The 22,409-nt window shown below is 41.0% G+C and overlaps 1 protein-coding gene and 2 long non-coding RNA genes across 5 annotated transcripts in view; 1 reads left to right on the forward strand and 2 right to left on the reverse strand.

Annotated features, from left to right (window-relative positions):
• The window catches only part of LOC143860822 (uncharacterized), a 79,841-nt gene that overhangs the window by 34,771 nt on the left and 22,661 nt on the right, over window positions 1–22,409 (forward strand). The window lies entirely within an intron of this gene.
• Window positions 313–18,105, reverse strand: LOC143860214 (putative carboxylesterase 11). Of its 2 annotated transcripts, XR_013239633.1 has the most exons (3): window positions 16,886–18,105; window positions 521–1,147; window positions 313–437 (listed from the first exon to the last, which is right to left on the reverse strand). XR_013239633.1 is itself a non-coding variant. In XM_077370779.1 (2 exons), exons 1-2 carry the CDS (start codon window positions 17,830–17,832, stop codon window positions 610–612), a joined length of 1,485 nt encoding a protein of 494 aa, XP_077226894.1. In that variant the 5' UTR covers window positions 17,833–18,105; the 3' UTR covers window positions 313–609. The 2 variants fall into 2 exon arrangements, 1 of the variants encoding a protein (XP_077226894.1); XM_077370779.1 differs by having other exon boundaries at window positions 313–1,147.
• Window positions 1,156–16,811, reverse strand: LOC143860215 (uncharacterized). Of its 2 annotated transcripts, XR_013239635.1 has the most exons (4): window positions 16,060–16,811; window positions 12,469–12,614; window positions 11,568–11,621; window positions 1,156–11,423 (listed from the first exon to the last, which is right to left on the reverse strand). It is a non-coding gene; the product is annotated as an uncharacterized LOC143860215 (long non-coding RNA). The 2 variants fall into 2 exon arrangements; XR_013239634.1 differs by having other exon boundaries at window positions 12,469–16,811.

Genomic DNA, 22,409 nt, shown 5'->3' on the forward strand with positions numbered 1-22,409 from the left:
AGCATCTTCTCTGGTGTTGTCGTTACTTGTGTTGGATCTTTTTGTACATGGGATATTGAATATTCCTGGATATATTGTTCGATAGAAAACATGCAAGTACACATGGGCTCCGAAGGAGCCCGAAGGATTCGTTTTCAGGTCCTACCAACAGAAACAAAACAAGAATGCATAGGTTCTTTAGATAATGACAAGGACTTCTGGGTTTTTTTGTTTTCATGTATACAGATCAAAATCCTAATGTTTCTTCTGAAACAAAGGGATTTCATAAAGAGTTCAACAACAATTCAAGGATGCTTGTTCTTCTGTATCTGATTTGATTTAATGAACCTTCTTCTCATTCCTGATAAATAATATCATACAAAAAGAACTTGAGAAATGAGACAACCCCAATGGCCTCAAAGAAAGGGGAACTGCATCTGATTCAATTGAGTACGACTCTGCAAATTATCGTACAAGAAAGAGTAACATAAAAAGATGCGGAACACCCTGAAATCTACGAAAACACATTTGAAACACACACCTTACGAGAAAGCCGGCTAATGGAGTGATGCTCATCCCTCAGATCCAGAACACGCATACACAAAAATGCTATTACTGCTTTGATTCCATCTAGTAAGAGAACTCATGGCCTCGGAGAGATATGTACTTCTTGACCCAGATAGCTATGTCCTCGGCACAGGCCTGAGCCTGTGGGGATTTCAGGAGAATGTCAAGTGTGGCAAATTCGTGCACAGCGTCCTTGTACTCGAGGACCGGTGCATCAACATTCACCTTACGGAGCTCTTCTGAATAGGCTATGCCACGGTCCCTCATCCAATCGTGCTCTGCAACCACTGTTAGTGTCGGTGGCATGCATTTCAAGGGGGGTTCCCTTCCAGGGATGAGGGGGTTTGCGGCTGGATGGTCTAGGCTGAACTCGTCCTCAGGTAAGAAGAGTTTCCATGCGAGTAAGCACATGGCTTTGTCGTAGAAGTATGAATTTGCAAGCTTGATTTCTGAATGTGTGGGGATGCTTCCGATGAAGAACGGGTACATGAGGACCTGGGCAACAACCTTGACAGGATCTAGAAGTTTTCCGGTCTCGACAGCTTTTCGAGCTACAAAGTCTGCGATATTGGCACCACAGCTCACACCAAGGAGAACACACCTGTTGCAAAATCAATCCAATAGGCATAATGAGTGGATCTGATGATGGTATTATTTTGGAATTTGGAGACTATATAATGAAAAATTGTGGCCTTGACAATATGACCTCTAATGGAGCAGTTGTTTCAAATTGACTTGGTATACCAAAAAAAGGACTTATCCACCATGGTTAACTGATTTGATCCTGTACCGCAAAACAATACTGTTTGTACTAGAATGCAGTACAGTTTGTTTGGTTCGGGTTAGATGGCAAACAAAATAAACAAAAGACAAATCTACTCAGTGCTAAAAGGAAGCTTTTTTTTTTTTGAAAGATGACATATTATATTAATATTATATAAAATTACAAGAAATAAGGACCAGGAGTCCCCCTTACAATACATCGAGTAAGTTCTATATGATTATACCCCAAACCACAAAAAACCAAAAAACTTTGATTCATTCCACTTCCATCCTGGCATCAAAAAAGCACCAGGGTAATTGAATGACTCCCTTCCAGGAAGTTCAAACTTTTCACAAGACTTAGCTTTTAGTGTGAGCATTTTCCTAGCTCCAAAAGAAGCTGCTCAACCTCGGATGCAAATGTCTCCGCATCCGGAACCTTTTCCCCGGGATTCTTTTTCCGACTAAGCATAGCTTCCAACTTCTTAACCCCTGACGCCCTATCTTCTTCCCAACGAAGAAGTCTCTCTTCCTTTTCGTCTTCCAGAAACTTGACGAAGAATGGATGTTTGTGCATCAGCGAGTAGGCTTCTTTTACATTATATGTTCCGGTTAGGTTATAGAAAGTCTCCGGGCGGCTGTTGGCTGCCTCCTTAAAGAGTTTCCATTGCCTCTTCTGAAAAATTTTAACGTTTTCTCATGGTGTTGGTAAGAATTTGGATGCCAGTTCCTCATTATATACCATGGCACGCAGTTTACTTGAGGCTTCTTCTACTTCCAACACATCCAAGGGACACTTCCTAGATTGTATAGGGGATGACCCACTCGGAATCTCCATTTCCGTCTATTCTAACTTTTCTCTCTTTTTCTCTTTTGTTTTTATTAAGAATATCAAAGGGCGAGCAAGAATAATCCCTTTCATCTATTCACTTCATGATCACTTCCCGATGTCCCTGGCCAATACCTTATCACCAAGTGTCCATCCACTCCCCTAGTAGCGTATTCTGGAAACCACCTGTAGTAATTAATGTAGCCGTAGTACTCATTCAACCTGTCCAAGTCTCAAACATACTTCTCTATGTAGCTGTACTAATCATTCAATGCGTCCCAATCGTCAAAAAGCTTCTTCACCTTCCGAGGGATAAGAAATAGTAGGGTTGAACCTACGAACCCAAGACGAGAGCCTTTATAGAGCTAAGATCCGGAACTGACAGATATCTCCAACCTTTCTTCCTTTATCCAGAATAAACCAATACCACACACCATCTAGCTCAACCTTTGTCAGAAGCTAGAGGAACTCCAGGATCTTCACCCAAAGGCAGTACAGACCTTGGGCAGCGAGTCTATATTCCAATATAAGCCAAAAATACCTTTTCAGGATCTAAAATTTCTCCTTGCAAGGCCTAACCGATCAGACCTAGGTGGAAGGGAGGACACATTTTTTGAGAGAGCACCCTGTACTTTTCTCGCCATTGCTCCTGATTTGAATTTTAAAAACAGGGGGGAGGCTCCAACGGGTCGATTGCTCTCCTGACTGGATTTCTCCAAATAGACGCTTGACAACTCATAGCCTGGACTACGGGCGGTCCGCCCAAACCCGATAGATTCGACCCAAGACTCTGAGGGATTATCGCCGGGAATGGAAGGGGGTCTAAAACGAGGGATGGCTCACAAGGGTCAGCCTCTAAAGTCAAATGGGATCCCATTGAATCTTGGATTATAAATCCAACAGTGTAACAATGACCAGAGATCCATAAATTAGCAGAGGGGCAATTCAACTTCCACCTAAGGGCGAGAATTTTAACAGATACAAAACCCATACAATGCTTATGGCATCCTTCCATTTTCACCTCTAAAACCGGTCCACAGAGGTTCCCCAAGGCTTCAACTGTTGAGGAAGCCCAAACATGCAGAAGGATCCCATAGATATTGACCCAATGCATGTCAGATCCCTGGGCAAAGTCTTGGGTCCAGGTGGAAAGAGAGAGCAAGATATTTCCAAAGGCCTCATCTTTCTTAGCCAGAATTCCGGAAGCCAACTCCACCGAGTCAAACATGAAAAGAACTTCATCCTTCGATAGAAGACACGAACATGGGAGGGTGGGAATGTAGACCTGGCAAGAAGTGTCCCGGACCTGCGGGTCGACCCGGCCTGCCCATAATTTCCGGGTCCGGGTCCCAATATCGTGACCCGTTTCAATTTGACCAGCGGGTCCACCCGGCACGTCAAAACTGGTCCGGACCGGGCGGCCTTCAGACCCGAGATAGATAAAGACGGTATCCCTCCATCGACAAAAGAGGAGATAAGCCCGAAATCAGGCCAACAGTCTCCTTCCTGTACCACGGAACCCGAAGCCCCTGGGATGTGTGAGGGATCCCCAGGAGATGGAAAGTTTCGCTCTCTATCCAGATAACACCAGCATCATATGTCCCGCCATTTAAAATTTAAGTAATTGCAGGATGAGCAAAACCAGTCCCCTTGTCGCCACTCCAATTTCTCTTTGATTCTTTCTTTTTGGCTCCATTCATCGGAAAATAAATTTTAACTGGGGAAATATCTTCCCTCTTTTTTCTTTTCTCTTGGCACCAACGGCATTTGCTCCTCCATTTAAAATTACAATAACCACAGGATGAGCAGGGCCAGTCCCCCGGCTAACTACCCCATCTTCGACTTGGCTCCTTGTATTTCTCCATCCCAGACCTCATCCGAGTACTTTTTCGACCAAGTTACCTTTTTTAATGTCCTACAGGCTTCCAGGAAGGAGAGAATTGGACCAAGTTGCTGGGAAATACCACACGCTAGGGGTGCAAGTTTGGCCCTGTAAGGACTGACCGTCGTCCATCCTGACCCGCCCTGACCCCGAACAGGGTTTGGGCTGGATTTTCCAACCCTAAGGGCGGGTCAGGGTTCATTTTTTAGGCCCTGACTCATGGTCGGGTTGGGTTCAGGGTTAATACCTCCGGTCAGCCCGACCCAGCCCGACCCTAAGTTTTCTACTATAGAGTTGAACCATCTGTGCATGTTTCTTTTGCTAATGTTTTCTATAATCTCGGATCGATGACTCTTTAGATTATTATTATTAATTGTCTCTGGTGACCGTCATGTTGTTGAATTCATATTGTCTTATTTTGCTCCCCTTCTCTGTTTATTGATCATTTTATTCTACATGATATGTGGTTGCTTTATTTTTGGCACTCTTCACAAGTATTTGCACTAGGGTCAATCAGGGTCAGCCCGGCCCGGCCTAACCCAATCAGGGCCAATTAGGGCGGGCAAGGGCCGCGCTGAGCCCTGTAGGGCAGGCAATGGGTTGAGGTTTCTCGGCCCTGAATCAGGGTCAGGGCGGGTCAGGGCCGAGATAGTGGCATCCAAGGTTGGGCTAGGGTTTTGAAAAACCCGACCCTGTTGCAGCCCTACCACACGCTCATGCTCTGCGAACTGGATTGCACGATCCCATTTGCGAGTCATTTTCGTTCCGAATCGCCAAAAGGAAGCTTTTCAAATTCAAAATTCTGTTATGCCCTTCATTAATAAAGCGATGAATCACAATATCTGCTAGTTCCTTGTTTTCTTCAAACTTGGTAAGTTTAGTTAAAGTGCCCCCACCACCACCCTCTTCTTTTTTTGGGGAGAAAGGTAACTTTATTGATCAAGAACAGTCTTACAAACAGATGGAAGGGACAAGTTGTCCCCATCATTATATGATATAAATGCAATCTAAAAAAGAGATACAAGTCTACTCTAAACCTCAACCATTCGTGCCAGAGCACCGATGGAGCAAATCTCTTCCACATGGCGGGAATCCATTTCGGCCTTTGCTAGCTCATCAGCTTTGGCAGGCATGAAAGCATGCGAGAAGCTTCGGCATATGACCTTGTGTCCCAACTTATGAAATGATGTTAGAGAGTTCCGAAGGACCCGGGGCTTCTCCACTTAGCCCAAGCAATAATGTTGGAAGAGCCTCCCTCCACTATCAAGGCGCTGAGACGTTGAGTAACATAACACCTAAGTCCATACGCTCTAGCTTCTGCCTCATTAGACTCTCATATCCCAGCTGGGCTGGAATATGAGAATATTTATTGCCCTCTGCGCCATGAATGAGTCCTCCCCTCCCTGCCGGACCCGGTTTACCTTTAGCATTGCCATCAAAGTTGAGCTTGAGCCAGCCACCAATGGGCAGCTTCCAAGATGATGGACGATTTTTGACATTTTTCTTCCATATGATCGCATGCCAATTCTCAAAATATTGGCCACTGGGTATGATGCCAAGAGATAGGCTGATTTTACCCAAGATATGAGATCAATCTTAATCTTCAATATGATCCCGGCGATGCACTTTTACATATCTTTTAAGATTCTCCTATTTCACTCGTACAAAATTTGCCACAATATAGCAAAATAAACCATCCTCAAGGGATCGATGACTCGCAAAAAGGGATGCTAGACAAAAATAGTAAGGTTTTTGAGATCGATCTGTGGAAGGTCCAAGAAAAACAAAATAATCCCAATAATTGCACATCACGTAGACAATGAAAAGGTGCAATGCAGGAGGACGTGGTTCAAGGATTCTTCTACTCCCTTACAAAAGATCCCTTCCGAGTCTGATGACCCAGTCTACTCTATCCCTCTCCCATTGCTTCTCAAGTCCATGTACTCACAAGTACTCACAAATGTGAGATTCTTTGTTGGATGCTAAGCGAGTACCTCGTCAAGTGGAAAGGCCAACAATGGAGTACCTCGTCAACTGGAAAGGCCTACCAAAATCAAAGCCAGCTGGGAACCCAAGGAAAAGCTCCACATCACGAAAGATCAAGCACGTGCCTACATGGACGCAATGTCAACGTAGTTGGGTGGGGGAGTGTCACGGGGCCATTTCGTCCAGCGTTGTTTGCATGGCCAATGGCCCGTGACTTGGTCTATCAATGTAATAAGTAGTAGTAGTGTCAATGTATATGTTGTAGTAGAGACACAGCTAATAATTTAGGCCATCAATGTCATGTAAATTCTTCAGGGGTAGTAGCTAAGAGCACCTTGGTGGGCACTCCTGGCAAAGTGAGTAGGTTGCTAAAGCTCTTTACCTTGAAAGCTTGCTTGGCCATCGAGAGGTGCATTGTTAGTGCATATCCTAGCAGGGATTCCATTCTAGTCAACGGGTGATCGGGCCCCTTAGGAGTTGTAGTCCTTTAGACATAGTCCTATTATAACTTGTTTGACAATCAGCAATAAAGATTACTTCTTGCCTCTCTACGCCCCTTTTGTTTTTTGTGTGCTTAGCACCCCTTTTGTGTTCTGCTTTATAGGTTTGAGCCCCCAACCTTTGCTTGGATGATGTGCTTTGCCACAGGGCAACACAAGTGCCGCACGAACCTAGTCGTTAGACTGAAGGCCTGTGACAGTTGGTATCAGAGCCGAAGTTCCTACCTGCAGCTGAGACTACCCACCTACATCCAGAAATGACGAAGAGAAATGCTACCCATCCACTTCCTGCATAGTCCAGTCGGGTCCACGAAGAGCACAAGCTAGTCAATGAACCAACACCGGCGCCAAGTACAAGAGAACGAATTGCTGGTGTTGAGGAAAGGGTGAAAGCAGTGGAGCAGCAACAGTTTAATCTTGCTGAGATGACAAAGGCCTTGGTGAGGAGACTAAGGGCATGATAGAAGAGTTGCAAGAGCAAGTCCAGGCTCTTGCTGAGCAGTTAAATCAGACCGTGATAGAGGAACTTCGGAAGCAAGTTGAGACCCTCACTGGCCAGGTGAATTTACTCATGAGCATAGTTGTCAACCCGTGACTCGATTTCTTAATTTTATAACTCTTGACTCGGCTCGACTCGTGACTCGTAAGAGTTTTTGACAAGAACAGAAATTTAATTGAAAAAATATATAATTATATATCAAAAGATGAAGCATGTAAAAAATATAACCTAATAGCAAGCACTAAGCTAAAAATATAAATAACTATATGCTTGTAACTTGCATGCACAAAAATAATTAAGTTCTGGTTGGAACTTAATCATGGGTGAAAACTCTTCCTTGCTTTAGATTTGTATCAGCCCACGATTTATGGTATATGTGGAAGGAAATGTTGTGGTGGTTCGGGCCAAGAACCCAAGATTGTAAGACAGGGAGCCTCCCGCACATAATTTTTTGAAGCTAAACTTTAACGGGTCTAGCATGGGGGAATCCTAGTCCTCCCGAAATTGGGGGAGTCTTGAGGGATGAATTTAGAGCTTTGAAATGGGCTTTTGCGAGTCCCATTGGAGTCGTTGGCGCTAATGAAGCTGAAGTGTATGCTATCTACTAAGGAATAAGGTATCTTGAGAATGAAGATTTGAATAAGGTAGTAGTAGAAGGAGACTCACTCAATGTGATAAGGTGGCTTAGTGGCTCTCATTCCTTCCCTTGGAAATTTACCTTTTTCTTCAATGCGATACAAGACAGGGTGGGGCATGCATCGATTTCTTTCTATCGTGTTAGGCGGTCAGCTAATGGTGTGGCAGACAATTTAGCTAGAGACAGTGTCTTTAGGGAGAGTTGAGCAATTTGACTTCCTCCTTGACGCTTACAGTGGGGCTTGTTCTTGTCTTTCTTTTTCTTTTTCTGTTTCTATCTCTTTATTTGTATAGACATCTTCGGTCTTTTTTCGCATTTAATGCAATTGCCTACCATTAAAAAAATTAAGTTCTAAGTTCCAACTTCCAAGTTTTCAACCATCAATACAAGAAAGCCTAGGCCCAGCGACTCGACTTGACTCGTAAGAGTCTTATTTTTTTTACTCGACTCGCAACGACTCGTAAGAGTCTTCAGCAGAGGCGACTCACCCATGCGACTTGCCTCGAAAAACCCAGCGACTCAACTCGAGAGCTGACTGGTATGACTTACAAGAGTTTGACAACTATGCTCATGAGGACCATCAGTAATGGCATAGTTGGTCACAGTGATGGGCACGGTAGCAGGGCGTGGGTGCCTGACCCCAATGCTACGCCGGTGCCCGTGATGCTAAGGAAACTTCTTGTTCGATATGGAATAATTTTTTCGTGCAACACACCTTGATGAGGAGGCCAAAGTCACTATGGTCAGTACGTACATCGGTGATGATGCCAAATTGTGGTGATGAACTCGCTATGAAGAGATTGAAGCGAGACGATGTATTATCGATAGTTGGGAAGACCTGAAGCGAGAACTCAAGGCTCAATTCATGCCTAAGAATGTGGATTTCATTGCCCGGAAGAACCTAAGGCGCCTTCAACAGACCGGGTCAATTCGGGAATATGTGAAGCAGTTTCCTACTCTTATGCTCAATCTAAAGCCTTGGACCCACAGAGCTCCGAAGAAGAGGAGTTCAGAACCTTGCCACGGCGATGGCTTAAGCAGAAAAAGCTATTTGATCATGTGGGGGATGACGCTGCAAACAAAAAGAAAGACTACAACAGCAAGCCATCCGACAGCTTGAACAAGCCTTCCAACAGCATGAATACCTTTCACAAGTCTTTTAGTAGCACAAAAAGAAGGATCCAGGGTCCATGGGATAGGAGGACCTATTCCAAAGAAGGGTTGAGACAATACAATGAGGCATCAAGTCCCGTGTCGCCTGGGCCATGCTTCATATGCACCAATCCAGATTGGATGCGATTTTGCCCAAAAAAATGGACTGTCAATGCTTTGCTAGCCACAACCTCCTCGTCCCACACTCAGATTGAACAGGAAGAGAATGAGGAGGCACCACAGCTGACTGCCCTAAGCCTGTGCACTGCTATCAAGGGACAAGGTGCCAAGAAAGTCCCATCTAAGGTGCGGATATTAATAAGATTAGTTGTCCGGTCCCAATGTTTTTACATATTAATAAAAGAAAAATTACTTATAACATAAAGGATGATTACTATTTAAAGAACCTATCTAAGGTTCGGATTCAATCGAGACAGGTCTTCTTCAAAAGAATGTAACCATTGGTATGCCTCCTTCAGGTAGAGCACTTTATTTAATTGAAAGAGTTGCTACACTTTTAATTAGAAGGACAATTACCTCATTAATGACCATCAACCTTTAGCACTTCCTCCTTGGATAAGTTAATACTTAATGACTTGTCTACAGTAATAGCATTCCACTAGTCCCTATGATATTAACTTAGTCAGGTTCTACAGTAGTTGCATCAGTTACTCTTGTATTTCAAAAGAGAGAGAAAGGGGGTTGTGTTTTTTTTATGGCAAAGATTAACTAAAAAAAAAAGGATTCGCGATTGTGACAGTCAAAACAAGGCAAACAAAAAAGAAAAGCAAGAGGAAAAAATATAATAACCAACAATATCAAGGAAGGATAAAATGGAAAATCTCAACCTCCAACTAAACCAACCTAGACTAGGCCATTTGTATCGCATCGGTATTGGTCGAGCACCATGTGTGTTGAAAAGAAAATGCATGACCCTTAACCCTTTCCAACACCTCCTCAATCACGTCAGCAAATCTCCAAAGGTGACTAGTGTCACAAGGCCATTACGTCCAGTGTTGTTCACATGGCCTATGGCCCGTGACTTGGTCTATCAATATAATAAGTAGTAGTAGTAGTGTCAATGTATATGTTGTAGTACGGCCGCGGCTGATATTTTGGACCATCATGACCATGGTCCTTGTGGAAGCGGCAATATTGATTGTTCCTTCTTTTGTTTGGGGGTGCTCTGAGCTTGGGCGGCCTCTTCAGGTCGTCGTCCTTTTATCTCATTCAAATGTCATGTAAATTCTTCAGGGGTAGTAGCTAAGAGCACCTTTGGTGGGCACTCCTGGCTAAGTGAGTAGGTCGCTAAAGCTCTTTACCCCGAATGCTTGCTTGGCCATCGAGTGGTGCATTGCTAGTGCATATCCTAGCAGGGATTCCATTCTAGTCAACGGGTGATCGGGCCCCTTAGGAGTTGTAGTCCTTTTGGCATAGTCCTATTATAACTTGTTTGTCAATCAGCAATAAAGATTACTTCTTGCCTCTCTACGCCCCTTTTGTTCTTTGTGTGCTTGTGTTCTTAGCTCCCCTTTTGTGTTCTGCTTTGTAGGTTTGAGCCTCCAACCATTGCTTGGCTAACTTACTTTGCCGCGGGGCGACGCAAGTGCGACTAGGTCCGTGCGGCACTTGCGTCGAGTTTTCGAAGGCTCCCGGTTCGACGGAGGAACTATCTCTGGGGATCGGGGATCCTTTGTCCGGAGAGCCGTTGAACCCCATAAGGAATTCAAATTTCAAATCTTGAGGACGGGGTTTTCGAGAAAGGACTTTCCGTGCACCCAGAAAATCCGTCGGTTTGTCCTGCGAAACCTAAGCTTGCGAATTTTATCCCTAGAAGGCTTGATTGCGTTTTCGAAGCCAGCTGGCCTGAAACCAAGAGTCAAAAAATTGTTTGACTTTCGAAACTTTGCTGGCGTTCCTGTTGGTCCAAAGTCGGTGGTCAAGTGGCCCCAATCTCACCACAATGTAATGATGAAAATTCTGGAGAACGCTGTGGCCTCGATTCATGGATCAAGGAAGAATAGGTTACTCAAGACCCTTAAATCCTTTGCCAAACTGGGAAGGATTGGCCCACGCCTCATGTAACTTTGTTCTCCTAAGCCCTGGAGTAGACTAGGGGCATTTGGGTCTACTTGTGGAAATATTACGAAAGGAAATCTTTAGAGATAAAGACAGATATAGATATTAGATCCAAGAAGATCTAAAGGAAAAAAGTCTTCAGCTAAAGCTGTATCTGGTCTCTTTGGGGAACGTGTTTGGGATGACAAGTGTATACTTAGTGCATGGTAAAGGTGGTGACGGCACCCGTCTCTCTGCGGCTATTATGATTAGTTTTATTGGAAAAGGAATTTCAGCTATTAAAATCTACTTCATACAAGTATCCAGATTGTGGAGCCCAATTATAGGTAGTAATGGGCGGTTACACTAATACTAATATTTATAAAAGGGGGTAGTGAAGAAAAGACCAGAAAAGTCCTTTGGTTTTCCTCAGGTAAGGGAGATAAAACATCTGTTGTACTTAGGATAATGGCTTCATCTCCTTCTTCTTCGGAAGTTCGAACTTATAAGCAGATACGAAGGGTGGTATCCGATTGCTCCCAATGGTTTGAGCATCGCCGATGGTTAGAAGCCTGAAATATAATGAAGTGAAAGCCTCAGTTGAAGATCCCACCTTAGCAGAATTGGTAAAAGGAATCATCAAAAGACAGTGGAAGCAATTACAGGAGGATTACAGGAATAACGTGGAAGAACTTTATCCTATAACAGGTACTCACAATGTTAAGGATATTTGCATTCCGGTATACAAGATCCCTTATTTCAGAGGTCGCCTGGAGAATGGAAACAAATTGTGTCAGCCAGAATGGGAAGCCAAGCAAATTATTTGCATTGGGAAGATAAAGGAACTGATAGTTATCCGGTTGGATCCAGTGGAAGAGGTTCCTTTCCCGGAGTTCACCTCAGCCTTCTTTTCCAAAGAAATGGAACTCGAACTCCAGATTGGGATTCTAATGAGAGATTTGAGGAAGTGTGCGTAAATTTCCGGTCTAGAGCTTTTTGACGTTTTGGTGTATGGTTTTTTTGAAGTTTCTTTTTGGCAGAAGATTTTATGGGAGGTTGTAAATAGTTTTTGATGGTTGGAGGAGATTTCGCAAAGAATTTTATCGAGCTCTCTTTAAGTTAGCGTATAGGTAGGATGTAGATTTGGAATGCTCGGTGATGATAAATGTGCAGGGGGTGGTACAGGAGGTATATAGCTTTTGAATCTTTCCAGAGCCTGGAGTTCTCTTCAAGGCACTCATATGAAGTATCTCACGAGGGTTTTTAGTCCCTTTCTCACACCATTGGGTACTGCAAAGGAAAGGTTATTGTATGGTGTTGGTTTCTCTCTGAACATGGTTGATGAAGATCTAAAAAGGGATGGGACACAGCGAAATAGCATAGTGGGAGTGCATGGAAGAATTCATCTCTCTTTAGCGGTTTCACAACAGTAGATTTTGTTTCGTTCTATTGGCCAAGGGGTATGCCCCTGACCAACCTTACTTGATAATATGTAATGCAAGTTGGGACCCCTGCTCCCCATTGTAACTTTCATAGCATCAATAAAATCGTCAACTTTCAAAAAAAAAAAAACACTAGCCTCATCCCTCACCCAACAAATAACGTTTAGAGAGTCACCTTCCATAATAAGAGAATCGTGAAGGTCCTAATCCATAAGATGATTTTCGGTAAGCAGGACTTCCACCTCATCAAAGTCCTTTTCTCCTATCGGACTAAAAAAAGTCCATGAACCTCGCTACTGGCATAAGGAAGCAACCTTAATCCTGCTTAGACAAACGTCATCCCAAGATCCTCAGACCAAAGATTCAAAAAATATACGAAACACTGGACTATGGTATACATGATTTATTCTGAAAGGAATGCACTCTAATATAGTACTCTCAAACACACTATTGTTTCTTTTAACAAATATTATAAGAACTAGATTTGATCATCTGATTGATTAAACAAAGCGACAAGACACAAAATAGGGATAAATTTTATTTATAGTCAAGAATTTAAAATTTATCATTTTGCATCCTACTCGCTTTCAAATGCTTAAAGAGCAGATCAATGTTTCCAGATATATGGGGTTTCTTAGTTATATGGGTTCATCAAAAATGAATAGAACTTTGAACTCCAGTCCCCATGGAAGTTTTAAACCATGTTTATAGCTACATTATGCATGTATTTACTAAATATAACAATCTAGCCATTTTTTCCTTTTTTGGCATTTTTTTGGGGTTGATACTATGAATATTCATAGATCCACCATTAAAAGTGCGGTGCATATATTTACATGTGATCTGTGTTATTTTTGCTTTTCTTACTTTTTAGGCTATTACTTATTTACAGGAGAAGATTTATAAATCAGCCATTCAAGAAAAAAAAGATTTATAAAGGCACATTAATTCTAATGAACTCATAAATCAAAACAAAACTTGATATACCAAAAGCTGCAATGAAATTGTGAAAAATGACATTAAGTAGAAAAATTATTGTATCAAACAGTTAGTTTAGTAAGAATCAAGCAATCAAGATTGCCATTCCAAAAAAATAAAACGAGATTACGTTACAAGGGAAAAAACTAAATATATGTTATAAATCTTATTTACATATGCTTATAAGCATTAATAACTGTTTTTTAGATGTGTTTCAGACACATTGATGACAATTGGATTTGGGATGCCAGGGCCAGGGCACCTCGATCATTGTTTTGAAAATTTTACGATTTAAATTTCAAATCAAATCTTATGGATTTCGATTTGAATATCATCATTGAATCTAAATTTGTACGAATCTTGAATTTTTTTATTGAATCGTACGACTCGGTAGTTAATCGTCGGTTTGGAGCGCTAATTCGAGACGCTCTCGTACACACACTCTTTATATATACACACATTTAATAAAAAAATAAAAACATCTTATGTATGCGATATATATTTATTGACAAAAAATTTGAAGATCTCCAAATATCACTAAATAAAGTACCAACGTATAATGCATTCTCAATCCTAAATGAAACCATACGTGATGTTGATTTTGGCTCTCTCTCTCTCTCTCTCTCTCTCTCTCTCTCTCTCTCTCTCTCTCTCTCTCTCTCTCTCTCTCTCTCTCTCTCTGCATATGTGCATGTCTCCCTTTCACTCTCGCAGGTCACCATTTTTGGCGATCCGGGTCACAAACGAACCACGTTTGGGATCGTGAGATCCTGGATCACGGGTCGGAAGGCGAGATAGTGACCACGATAACATTGTGTCAAAATGCCTTGTTGGGGTCCTCAAGCGCATCTAACAACTATAGATTCGACGGATAGAAAGTCATTCCATCTAGGTAATTGGAAAAAGGTATGCTGGCCAGAGAAGTTTGAGGTCCTTGGCATCAGAAACCTTAAAGCTATGAATAGATCTTTGCTGGGCAAGTGGTTGTGGTGATCCGGGGATGATAGATCATATCTTTTTTTCTTCTTTTTTTCCCTTTTTTTTTTGAATGGTGAAGATTCATTAAAGAAAAGGAAGAATGAGATGGTCTGCCCAAAAAGAGTACAGACATGATAAAAATACAAAGGAAGAAAAAAGGAAAATAAAAGAAGAAGAAAGGGAAATTCAAGGAGGCAAAAAGTCAAACATCTCAAGACCCAACCTTCCAACCCCTTCCCGCGCTAATCTATCAGCTTCTCTGTTAGCCGATCTTCTCACATCTTTATAGGTGGATGATTGAGTTATTTAAGTGGTGGGACCCCATATTTGACGAATGGGTTAAAAGAAAAGACATTGAAAGGGCTTTAAGTGCTTTTTAGAGGTTTATCTAATAAGAAATATGAAATAAGTGGGTCAGGGCTACAAGGCTATAAGAGATAGATTTTAAAAGGATAAGTGGGCCATGGAAAAGAGGGTAAGGTGGGCCCTTAGTTATTAAAATTGTACAATTCGATTCGTGAATGGTACGATTCAAATCAAATTGCATGCAAAACTATTTGAATTGTAGGTTTGAATCGTGATCCATATAAATCGCAGAGGATGATCCTATTTTTTCCACCACGGGATGTAGGTTGGAAACATGTAGAAGAGCCTATTATTGCGCAGGACGAAGATTAGGACACTGATGCTGCTGAGGATGTTCGTGGAGCTACTGGTAGTAATGAAGAGACAAACCGTTTAATTGAGTATGATGATCCGGCTTATGAAAGCCCCTAGGGGATGAACGAAACGGTATAATAGAGCTACTCCATTCTTTTCAGCCAAATAAAAGAAGAAGAACTTCACATTTGAGGTTAGAGAAATTACACCAACAATGAAGCCCTCAACATAGCAAAGGTAGTATTGGACATGGATCACAAGACACCAGAATTTCTACTGTCAAAATTCAATTGAAATATCGTAACATTAGAAATACTAAAAAGAAATGTACAGTGAGAGAATCTTAAAACAATTGCATAGTTGCATTTCCCTTTCAAGTTAGTAAGTGTGCAACTTCGCATATTTACAACTTCACATATTTAACATATGAAAGAGATGCACAAACAAATGTGTTCAAGATTCAGGGCTTGAAAAAGATATAGACTGACCAAATCAAATGGCAGAAGAAAAAAACAAATGCACAGTTGCATTTCACTTGCTAGCTAGTAAGAGTGTGCAACTTTACATATTTGACCAAATCAAATGACAGGAAAAAAAAACAAATGCACAGTTGCATTTCACTTTCAAGTCAGTAAGAGTGTGCAGCATCATATATTTGACCAAATCAAATGACAGGAAAAAAATAATTCCATAGTTGCATTTCACTTTCAAGTTAGTAAGAGTGTGCAAGTTGACATATTTACAACTTCACATATTTAATATATGAAGAGATGCACAAACAAATGTGTTCAAGATTCAGGGGTAGAAAAAGAAATAGACGACCAAATCAAATTACAGAGAAAAAAAACAATTGCATAGTTGCATTTCACTTTCAAGTTAGTAAGAGTGTGCAACTTCACATATTTAACATATGAAATAGAAGCACAACCAATCGGTTCAAGATTCAGGGGTAGAAAAGATATAGACTGACCAAATCAAATGACAGAAAACATCAGTAAAAGCTAAAGAAAGATGTGACAGTTAGACATCAGCCCTTGTGTATGCAATACATACATATTCACTATCCAACATACAATAAGATCCACTAGTTCAAATCAACCTGAAACAACACTTGTGAGCTCCTACTTGTAATGATCGTGAATGAACATACCTTTTCAGGTGCATCTTACGTATTTGCGAACAAAAAAAAATGAGAAAAGCAGGGAACTGTGCCCAATTGATGACACCAATGTTGAACTTGATAATAGGCGTCCAAGACACTGACACAGAGCGGGCATAAAATTCAACTACCCTTTATTGGGTTCCATTTATCTGCACTGTATAACTTAGAAATGTCCATTTTGTTGTGATCTTTAAGCCAAGGATTAACAATCCATGAACTAACTAGTTATCTACAATCTCTTACCATGCATCACCCATGAATCCAAACTAAAAAATAATTTCTATTACCAACCCAAAACGCATAATTTGGTTCGTAGCAGAATTGATCTTCTTGGAGGGAAGATCAGCCTCTTGACCCACTTCGAACGAAGCGTCAGTCCTTTGTGCGCAAAGACACAATTCATGGGATAAAATTCTTCTTCATTCCATTACAGAGAAACTAACAAGTGTTTATATAAAACACTCAAGAGATAAATGTAGAATGATCTAGAAAGATTTTTGTGCGTGTGTGTGTGTTTTGAATGGTAGAACGATCTAGAAAGATCTTATGATAAAAATAGAAATATTGACTAGTATCTAAAGATTAACCTAATATTGACTAGTATCTAGAACAATCCTAGTTGCTTAATCTACCCTACTTGCCTAATCAAGTAATCCAATGGTCATATCCTGATAATCCCAGAAGATCTGATATATTCTAAATTCAATTTACTCAACTCTAGTAGGACCCATCTAGGCAATTAACATAAAGGCATATGAACAAACTAGGGCAGGAAATAAAAGATAGAAAACTAGGGATTAGAAACAATGCAAACCTAGAAGGATCTCCATGAGCAGCCAACCAAGGCTCAACCATCGACGCCCCAAACGTATCAACAATATGCCGATGAACATCCGATCTCCTCACATCCATCCCACCTCCACGCGCATTCCCAAACGATTTACTACACTCCGCCAAATTCGCCTGCTTCCCCAACCAATTCAACACCTTCAAACCATCCTCAAACGCTGCCGGATATCTATTCTCCGGCGCCAGCCTGTACCCAACTGCAATGACAATCACATCACACAATTTCGCGATCCGTCTACAGAAGAAATCATTCGCCATTGAATCATTACTCCCAGTCACGAACCCACCACCATGAAATTGCAAAATTATAGGAAATTTCCTACAATTCTGATTGTGATTCTCTAAAGCCGGGGAATATCCGCGATAAATCCCTAATTCTTGCTTTGAATTGCAATTCTCTACCTCCCCACCATAGCTGCTCCTCCTATTCATCCCAGCTAGATCTAGGGTTTTCATATTCGTCCCGGATACGTCTAGGGTTTTCATATTCGTGGCGCCAAGGCTATTGCGACGGGAGATTTGTGGGATTTGGTGATTGGGATCAGGGGAAGTTGTAGATTTGGGATTGAGATCAGGGGAACGGGATGAAACCCTAGATCGAGATGGAACCCTAGAGGGGGTGTGATTATCAATTTGGGGGTCTAATGAAAGGGAACATTCAGGGAGGAAAATGCGGATGGAGAGGGAGGTGAAGGGATCGATGTGGATGTCTTTAGTGGCGACGCCATCGGTGAAGCTAGGGTTTGCGGCCGCGACGGATTCTTCAGGGCGAGAGGTGACTCCAAAATGGTTAGGGTTAGGGTTAGAGTTAGGATTGTTCTCATCGAATTGGGTTTGGATTCTGTTTTGAAGACGGTGTTTTAGAAGGAATTTGAAGAATACACTGTACAATTTTACAGCCACGGTAGGCATTTTGATATTTATTGTTCTTGTTGTTTTGAGAAATTGGGGGTTTTCTATTTCAATTTCATGGTGTAGATTTGGGGATTTGATTAATGGGATCTGGGTTTTGGCATTGGAAGGGTGAGAAGGGGAGTGATTTAAAATTGGGTGTGGTGATTGAAAGGATTGAAGAAAGAGAGAGTGGAATTTGAATGAGATTGGAGGCTTTTTGTTCTGCGAAATGAGGGGGTTATTTTAGATTGGAGGAGAGAGGATGAAGGGGAGGAGTGTGTACTGTGCAGATGGGTTAGGTGAGTGGATGCTAGGATACGCATGGTCGAGTGATGGGCACAAATTTTTTTTGGCAATTGATATTGGCACTGCCATGTTTTGATAATTGCACTAACCTGTCTTGTCTTTTGTTGTTTAAACAGCTGCCAAAGGTTTTTTTTAAATGAGTTTTTATACTATGCCCGACCGTCAAATACCGTCAAAACGGTACCACCCTTGATATTTGATCCAACAGCCCACTTTTTAAGATGATGCTGTTGGATCAAATATCAAGGGTGGTACTTTTGAAGTACCACCTTCATGTGACTTGACTGTCGGAAACCAGTTAAGAAAGAAAAGCCAAGCTGAGTTTGTGCAGTAATAAAAAAATGGCAATGTCTAATTCGTTAACCAATTTTTATTGGAAATTTTTTAGTGAAATGATATATGGGCAACCATGATTTTATAATTGTACAAACCCATCTTGTCTTTTCATATTAAATTGGCTTGTGATAACCTTTGACAATTCTTTAAATAACAAAAGACAATATGATATAGTGCAGTTATCGAAATATGGTTGTGCTGATATCATTTCTCAATTTTTATTGGAAATTTTATGAAATTATTTCATTGGAATGTTTTCAAAGAAAATAAATTTTCCAGTATCTAGTTATTTCAGGGGAAAATGACTTTGTACTGACTGTAGTGTGGTAGGGGTGTTTTCTAAATTACCAATTTGAAGTGATATTTGAAGTGATATTAACAAGTTTTGGTGGGTTTCGGACGAAAATGCCCTCATTTTGAAAACTCAAATGTTTTTACGTTTTTTTTTTTTTTAGGGCGCTGATATCCCCCCCCTCCCCCTGACGTCTAAACGTTAGACTTAACATATATGGCGCGTTCCCAACCTTTTTACCAGTCTCTCTCTCTCTCTCTCTCTCTCTCTCTCTCTCTCTCTCTCTCTCTCTCACACACACACACACCAACGGGAATAGTTGGTGGGCCCAACAAGAAACGTGTCGTGCCCATACTTTTCAAAATGAACACCACACCATAGGACGATCCAAACCGTCCATTTGATGGGCTACAACGTAAATGGGTTGCGTCCCAAGATATAATTTACATAGGTTGATCCTAGCCCTCCGATCTAAATAGAAACTACATATTATGCAACCTCTATAGATTGGAGGGTTGCGATCATCCTATGGAAATGATTTTTGGGGCACAACCTATTTACATTGTGGCCCATCAAATGGATGGTTTGGATCATCCTATGGAGTTGGTCGTATGGTAACATTACGGCCCAATCGTAGGCCCCACCCATATTTTTCAAAATGAAGTGTACGGTCCACACCATAGGATGATCCAACCCATCCATGGTTTGGATCATCGTATAGTGTGGTTCGTATAGTGACATTAAGGCCCAATTGTAGGCCCCACCCATATTTTTGAAAATGAAGTGTATGGTCCAAATCATAAGATGATCCAAACCATCCATTTGATGGACCACAATGTAAATAGGTAGCGCCCCAAAATATCATTTGCATAGGATGATCGCAACCCTCTAATGTATAGAGGTTTCCATAATAAGCAGTTTTTTTTTATATCAGAGGGTTAGGATCATCATATGGAAATGGTTTTTTGGGACACAACCTACTTAAGATGTGGCCTATCAAATGGACAGCTTAGATCATCCTATGGTGTGGGCCATAGTTCATTTTGAAAAAACTGGATAGAGAGAGAGAGAGAGAGAGAGAGAGAGAGAGAGAGAGAGAGGTTGCATAATATGTAGTTTCTATTTAGAATGAAGGGCTAGGATCAGCCTTTGGAAATGATATTTAGGGATGCAACCTTTGTGGCCCATCAAATGGATGGTTTGGATCATCCTATGATGTTGCATTAATTTAAAAACTATATTATACACATATAAACACTCTAAACCATTGCTGACCCTATTTAAGCACTTATAAACACTCTAAACCACTGCTTACCATATATAAACCACTGCTTACCCTATATTAAACACTTATAAACACTCTAAACCACTGCTTATCCTATATAAACCACTTACAAACACTCTAAACCACTGCTAGGCTTGTATAAACCACTTATAAACATTCTAAGCCACTGCTTATCCTATATTAAACACTTATAAACACTCTAAACCACTGCTTACCTTATAGTAAACACTTATAAACACTCTAAACCACTGCTAGGTTTATATAAACTACCTATAAATACTCTAAACCACTTACAATTTTACAGCCACGGTAGGCATTTTGATATCTATATACCTGGATTTCTTGTTCTTGTTGTTTTGACAAATTGGCGGTTTTCTATTTCAATTTCATGGTGTAGATTTGGGAGGAGATATGATTAACGGGATCTAGGTTTTGGCATTGGAAGGGTGAGCAGGGGAGTGATTTAAAATTGGGTGAGGTGATTGAAAGGAACTGAATATAGAGAATGGATTTTAAATGAGATTGGAGGCTTTATTTCTTCTGCGAAATGAGGGTTTTTTTTTAGATTGGAGGATAGGATGAAGGGGAGGAGTGTGTACTGTGTAGATGGGTGTGTACTGTGTAGATGGGTCAGGTGAGTGGATGCTAGGATGCGCATGGTTGAGTGATGGGCATAAAATTTTTTAGGCAATTCATATTTGCACTGCCATGTTTTGATAATTGCACTAATTTGTCTTGTCTTTTGTTGTTTAAACAGCTACCAAAGGTATTTTTAAATGAATTTTTATATGATGCCCAACCATCAAATACCGTCAAAACGGTACCACCCTTGATATTTGATCCAACAACCCACTTTTTAAGACGACGCTGTTGGATCAAATATCAAGGGTGGTACTATTGAAGCCTTCACGTGACTTGACGGTCGGGCATCATACAATTTCTCTTTTTAAGTTCCCAAAAAACTATCGGGAACCAGTTAAGAAAGAAAAGACAAGCTGAGTTTGTGCAATAATAAAAAAAATGGCAATGCCTATATCGATAACCAATTTTTATTGGAAATTTTTTATGAAATTTTTTTAGTAAAATGATATATGGACAACCATGATTTTATAATTGTACAAACCCATCTTGTCTTTTCATATTAAATTGGCTTGTGATAACCTTTGACAGTTCTTTAAATAATGAAAGACAATATGAGATAGTGCAGTTATCGAAACATGGTTGTGCTGATATCATTTCTCAATTTTTACTGGAAATTTTATGAAAATATTTCATTGGAATTTTTTCATAGAAAATAAAATTTCCAGTATCTAGTTATTTCAATTTTCATAAAAATTGATTTCCAAAATCGAAAAATTTCCTAGTTTCAATAAAAAATGCTAATCTAATGCTTTTGATTTTTTCCATATAATATTTTTTTTCATGAAACTTTTTCTTACACATCACTTGGCTTGGGTGGTGCCACCACTTGACACATCGTGTTTTGATCTGGTGTGGCTTGCCACCTCCACCTAAACTCTTGCATGGATGGCCCACCATTTTACACAGATGGGGGTGGAGGCCCATCTTTCACACTTCATCTTTGGATGGAGTGGGTCCCACCGTATCCACTCAAACCCAATACATAGCTTAAGGCCCACCATATTACACATGTTTTGGGGGAGTGAGATACTTGGCCCCTTTTTTGACGTAGGACTGTCCCCTCCAGTGCATTCATGACCATTCTTTTACATGTGTTTGATTGGGGTGGGGCCATCATTTTAAAATGGGGTGGGGCCCACCATTTGATACATGTATACGGGTGCAAGTTGGGTTGTGTTGAGTTCAGCTATCAACCCGAATCCAATCCGACTTTACAGTAAAAGATCAGCCCAAATTCCCAAAAATCAACCTACATTTTTTGTTTTTGTTTTTTTTATGGGCAAACTGGGGTTAGGCGGACCCCTGCCAGAATGAATTGAGAACCAAAAAGATGAAAATTACAACAGAGGGTACATAGTGCCAGAGGCACCATTACAAAGAATCACAGATAGATTATTAGGGAAATTGTCATAATGCTCCCCTTTTAAGGGACAACTCCACTTAGACAAGTAATCAGCTGCCCCATTTCCTTCTCTCCATCTGTGGGTCATCTTCCAGTTTTCACACGTAGCTAGAAGTCTTCTGATTTTCTCCACCACCCCAGCTCTTTGCCACGAACATGGGTACTCCCCTTCAATAGTCTTCACTGCCACCATTGAGTCAGATTCCACCCAAATGTTTCTGAAAATTTTTGAAACGGTCATTTGGATCCCATATAGCATTGCATCCAAATTCTAGGCTGTGGATAATGTCTTTCAAATCAACATACAGTTGTGGGCGAGGAATGCTAGTAGA

Source organism: Tasmannia lanceolata, unplaced genomic scaffold, assembly GCF_043159265.1.
Source record: "Tasmannia lanceolata isolate RefF3 unplaced genomic scaffold, GAP_Taslan_0.1 ptg000037l, whole genome shotgun sequence".
Taxonomy (NCBI): domain Eukaryota; kingdom Viridiplantae; phylum Streptophyta; class Magnoliopsida; order Canellales; family Winteraceae; genus Tasmannia; species Tasmannia lanceolata.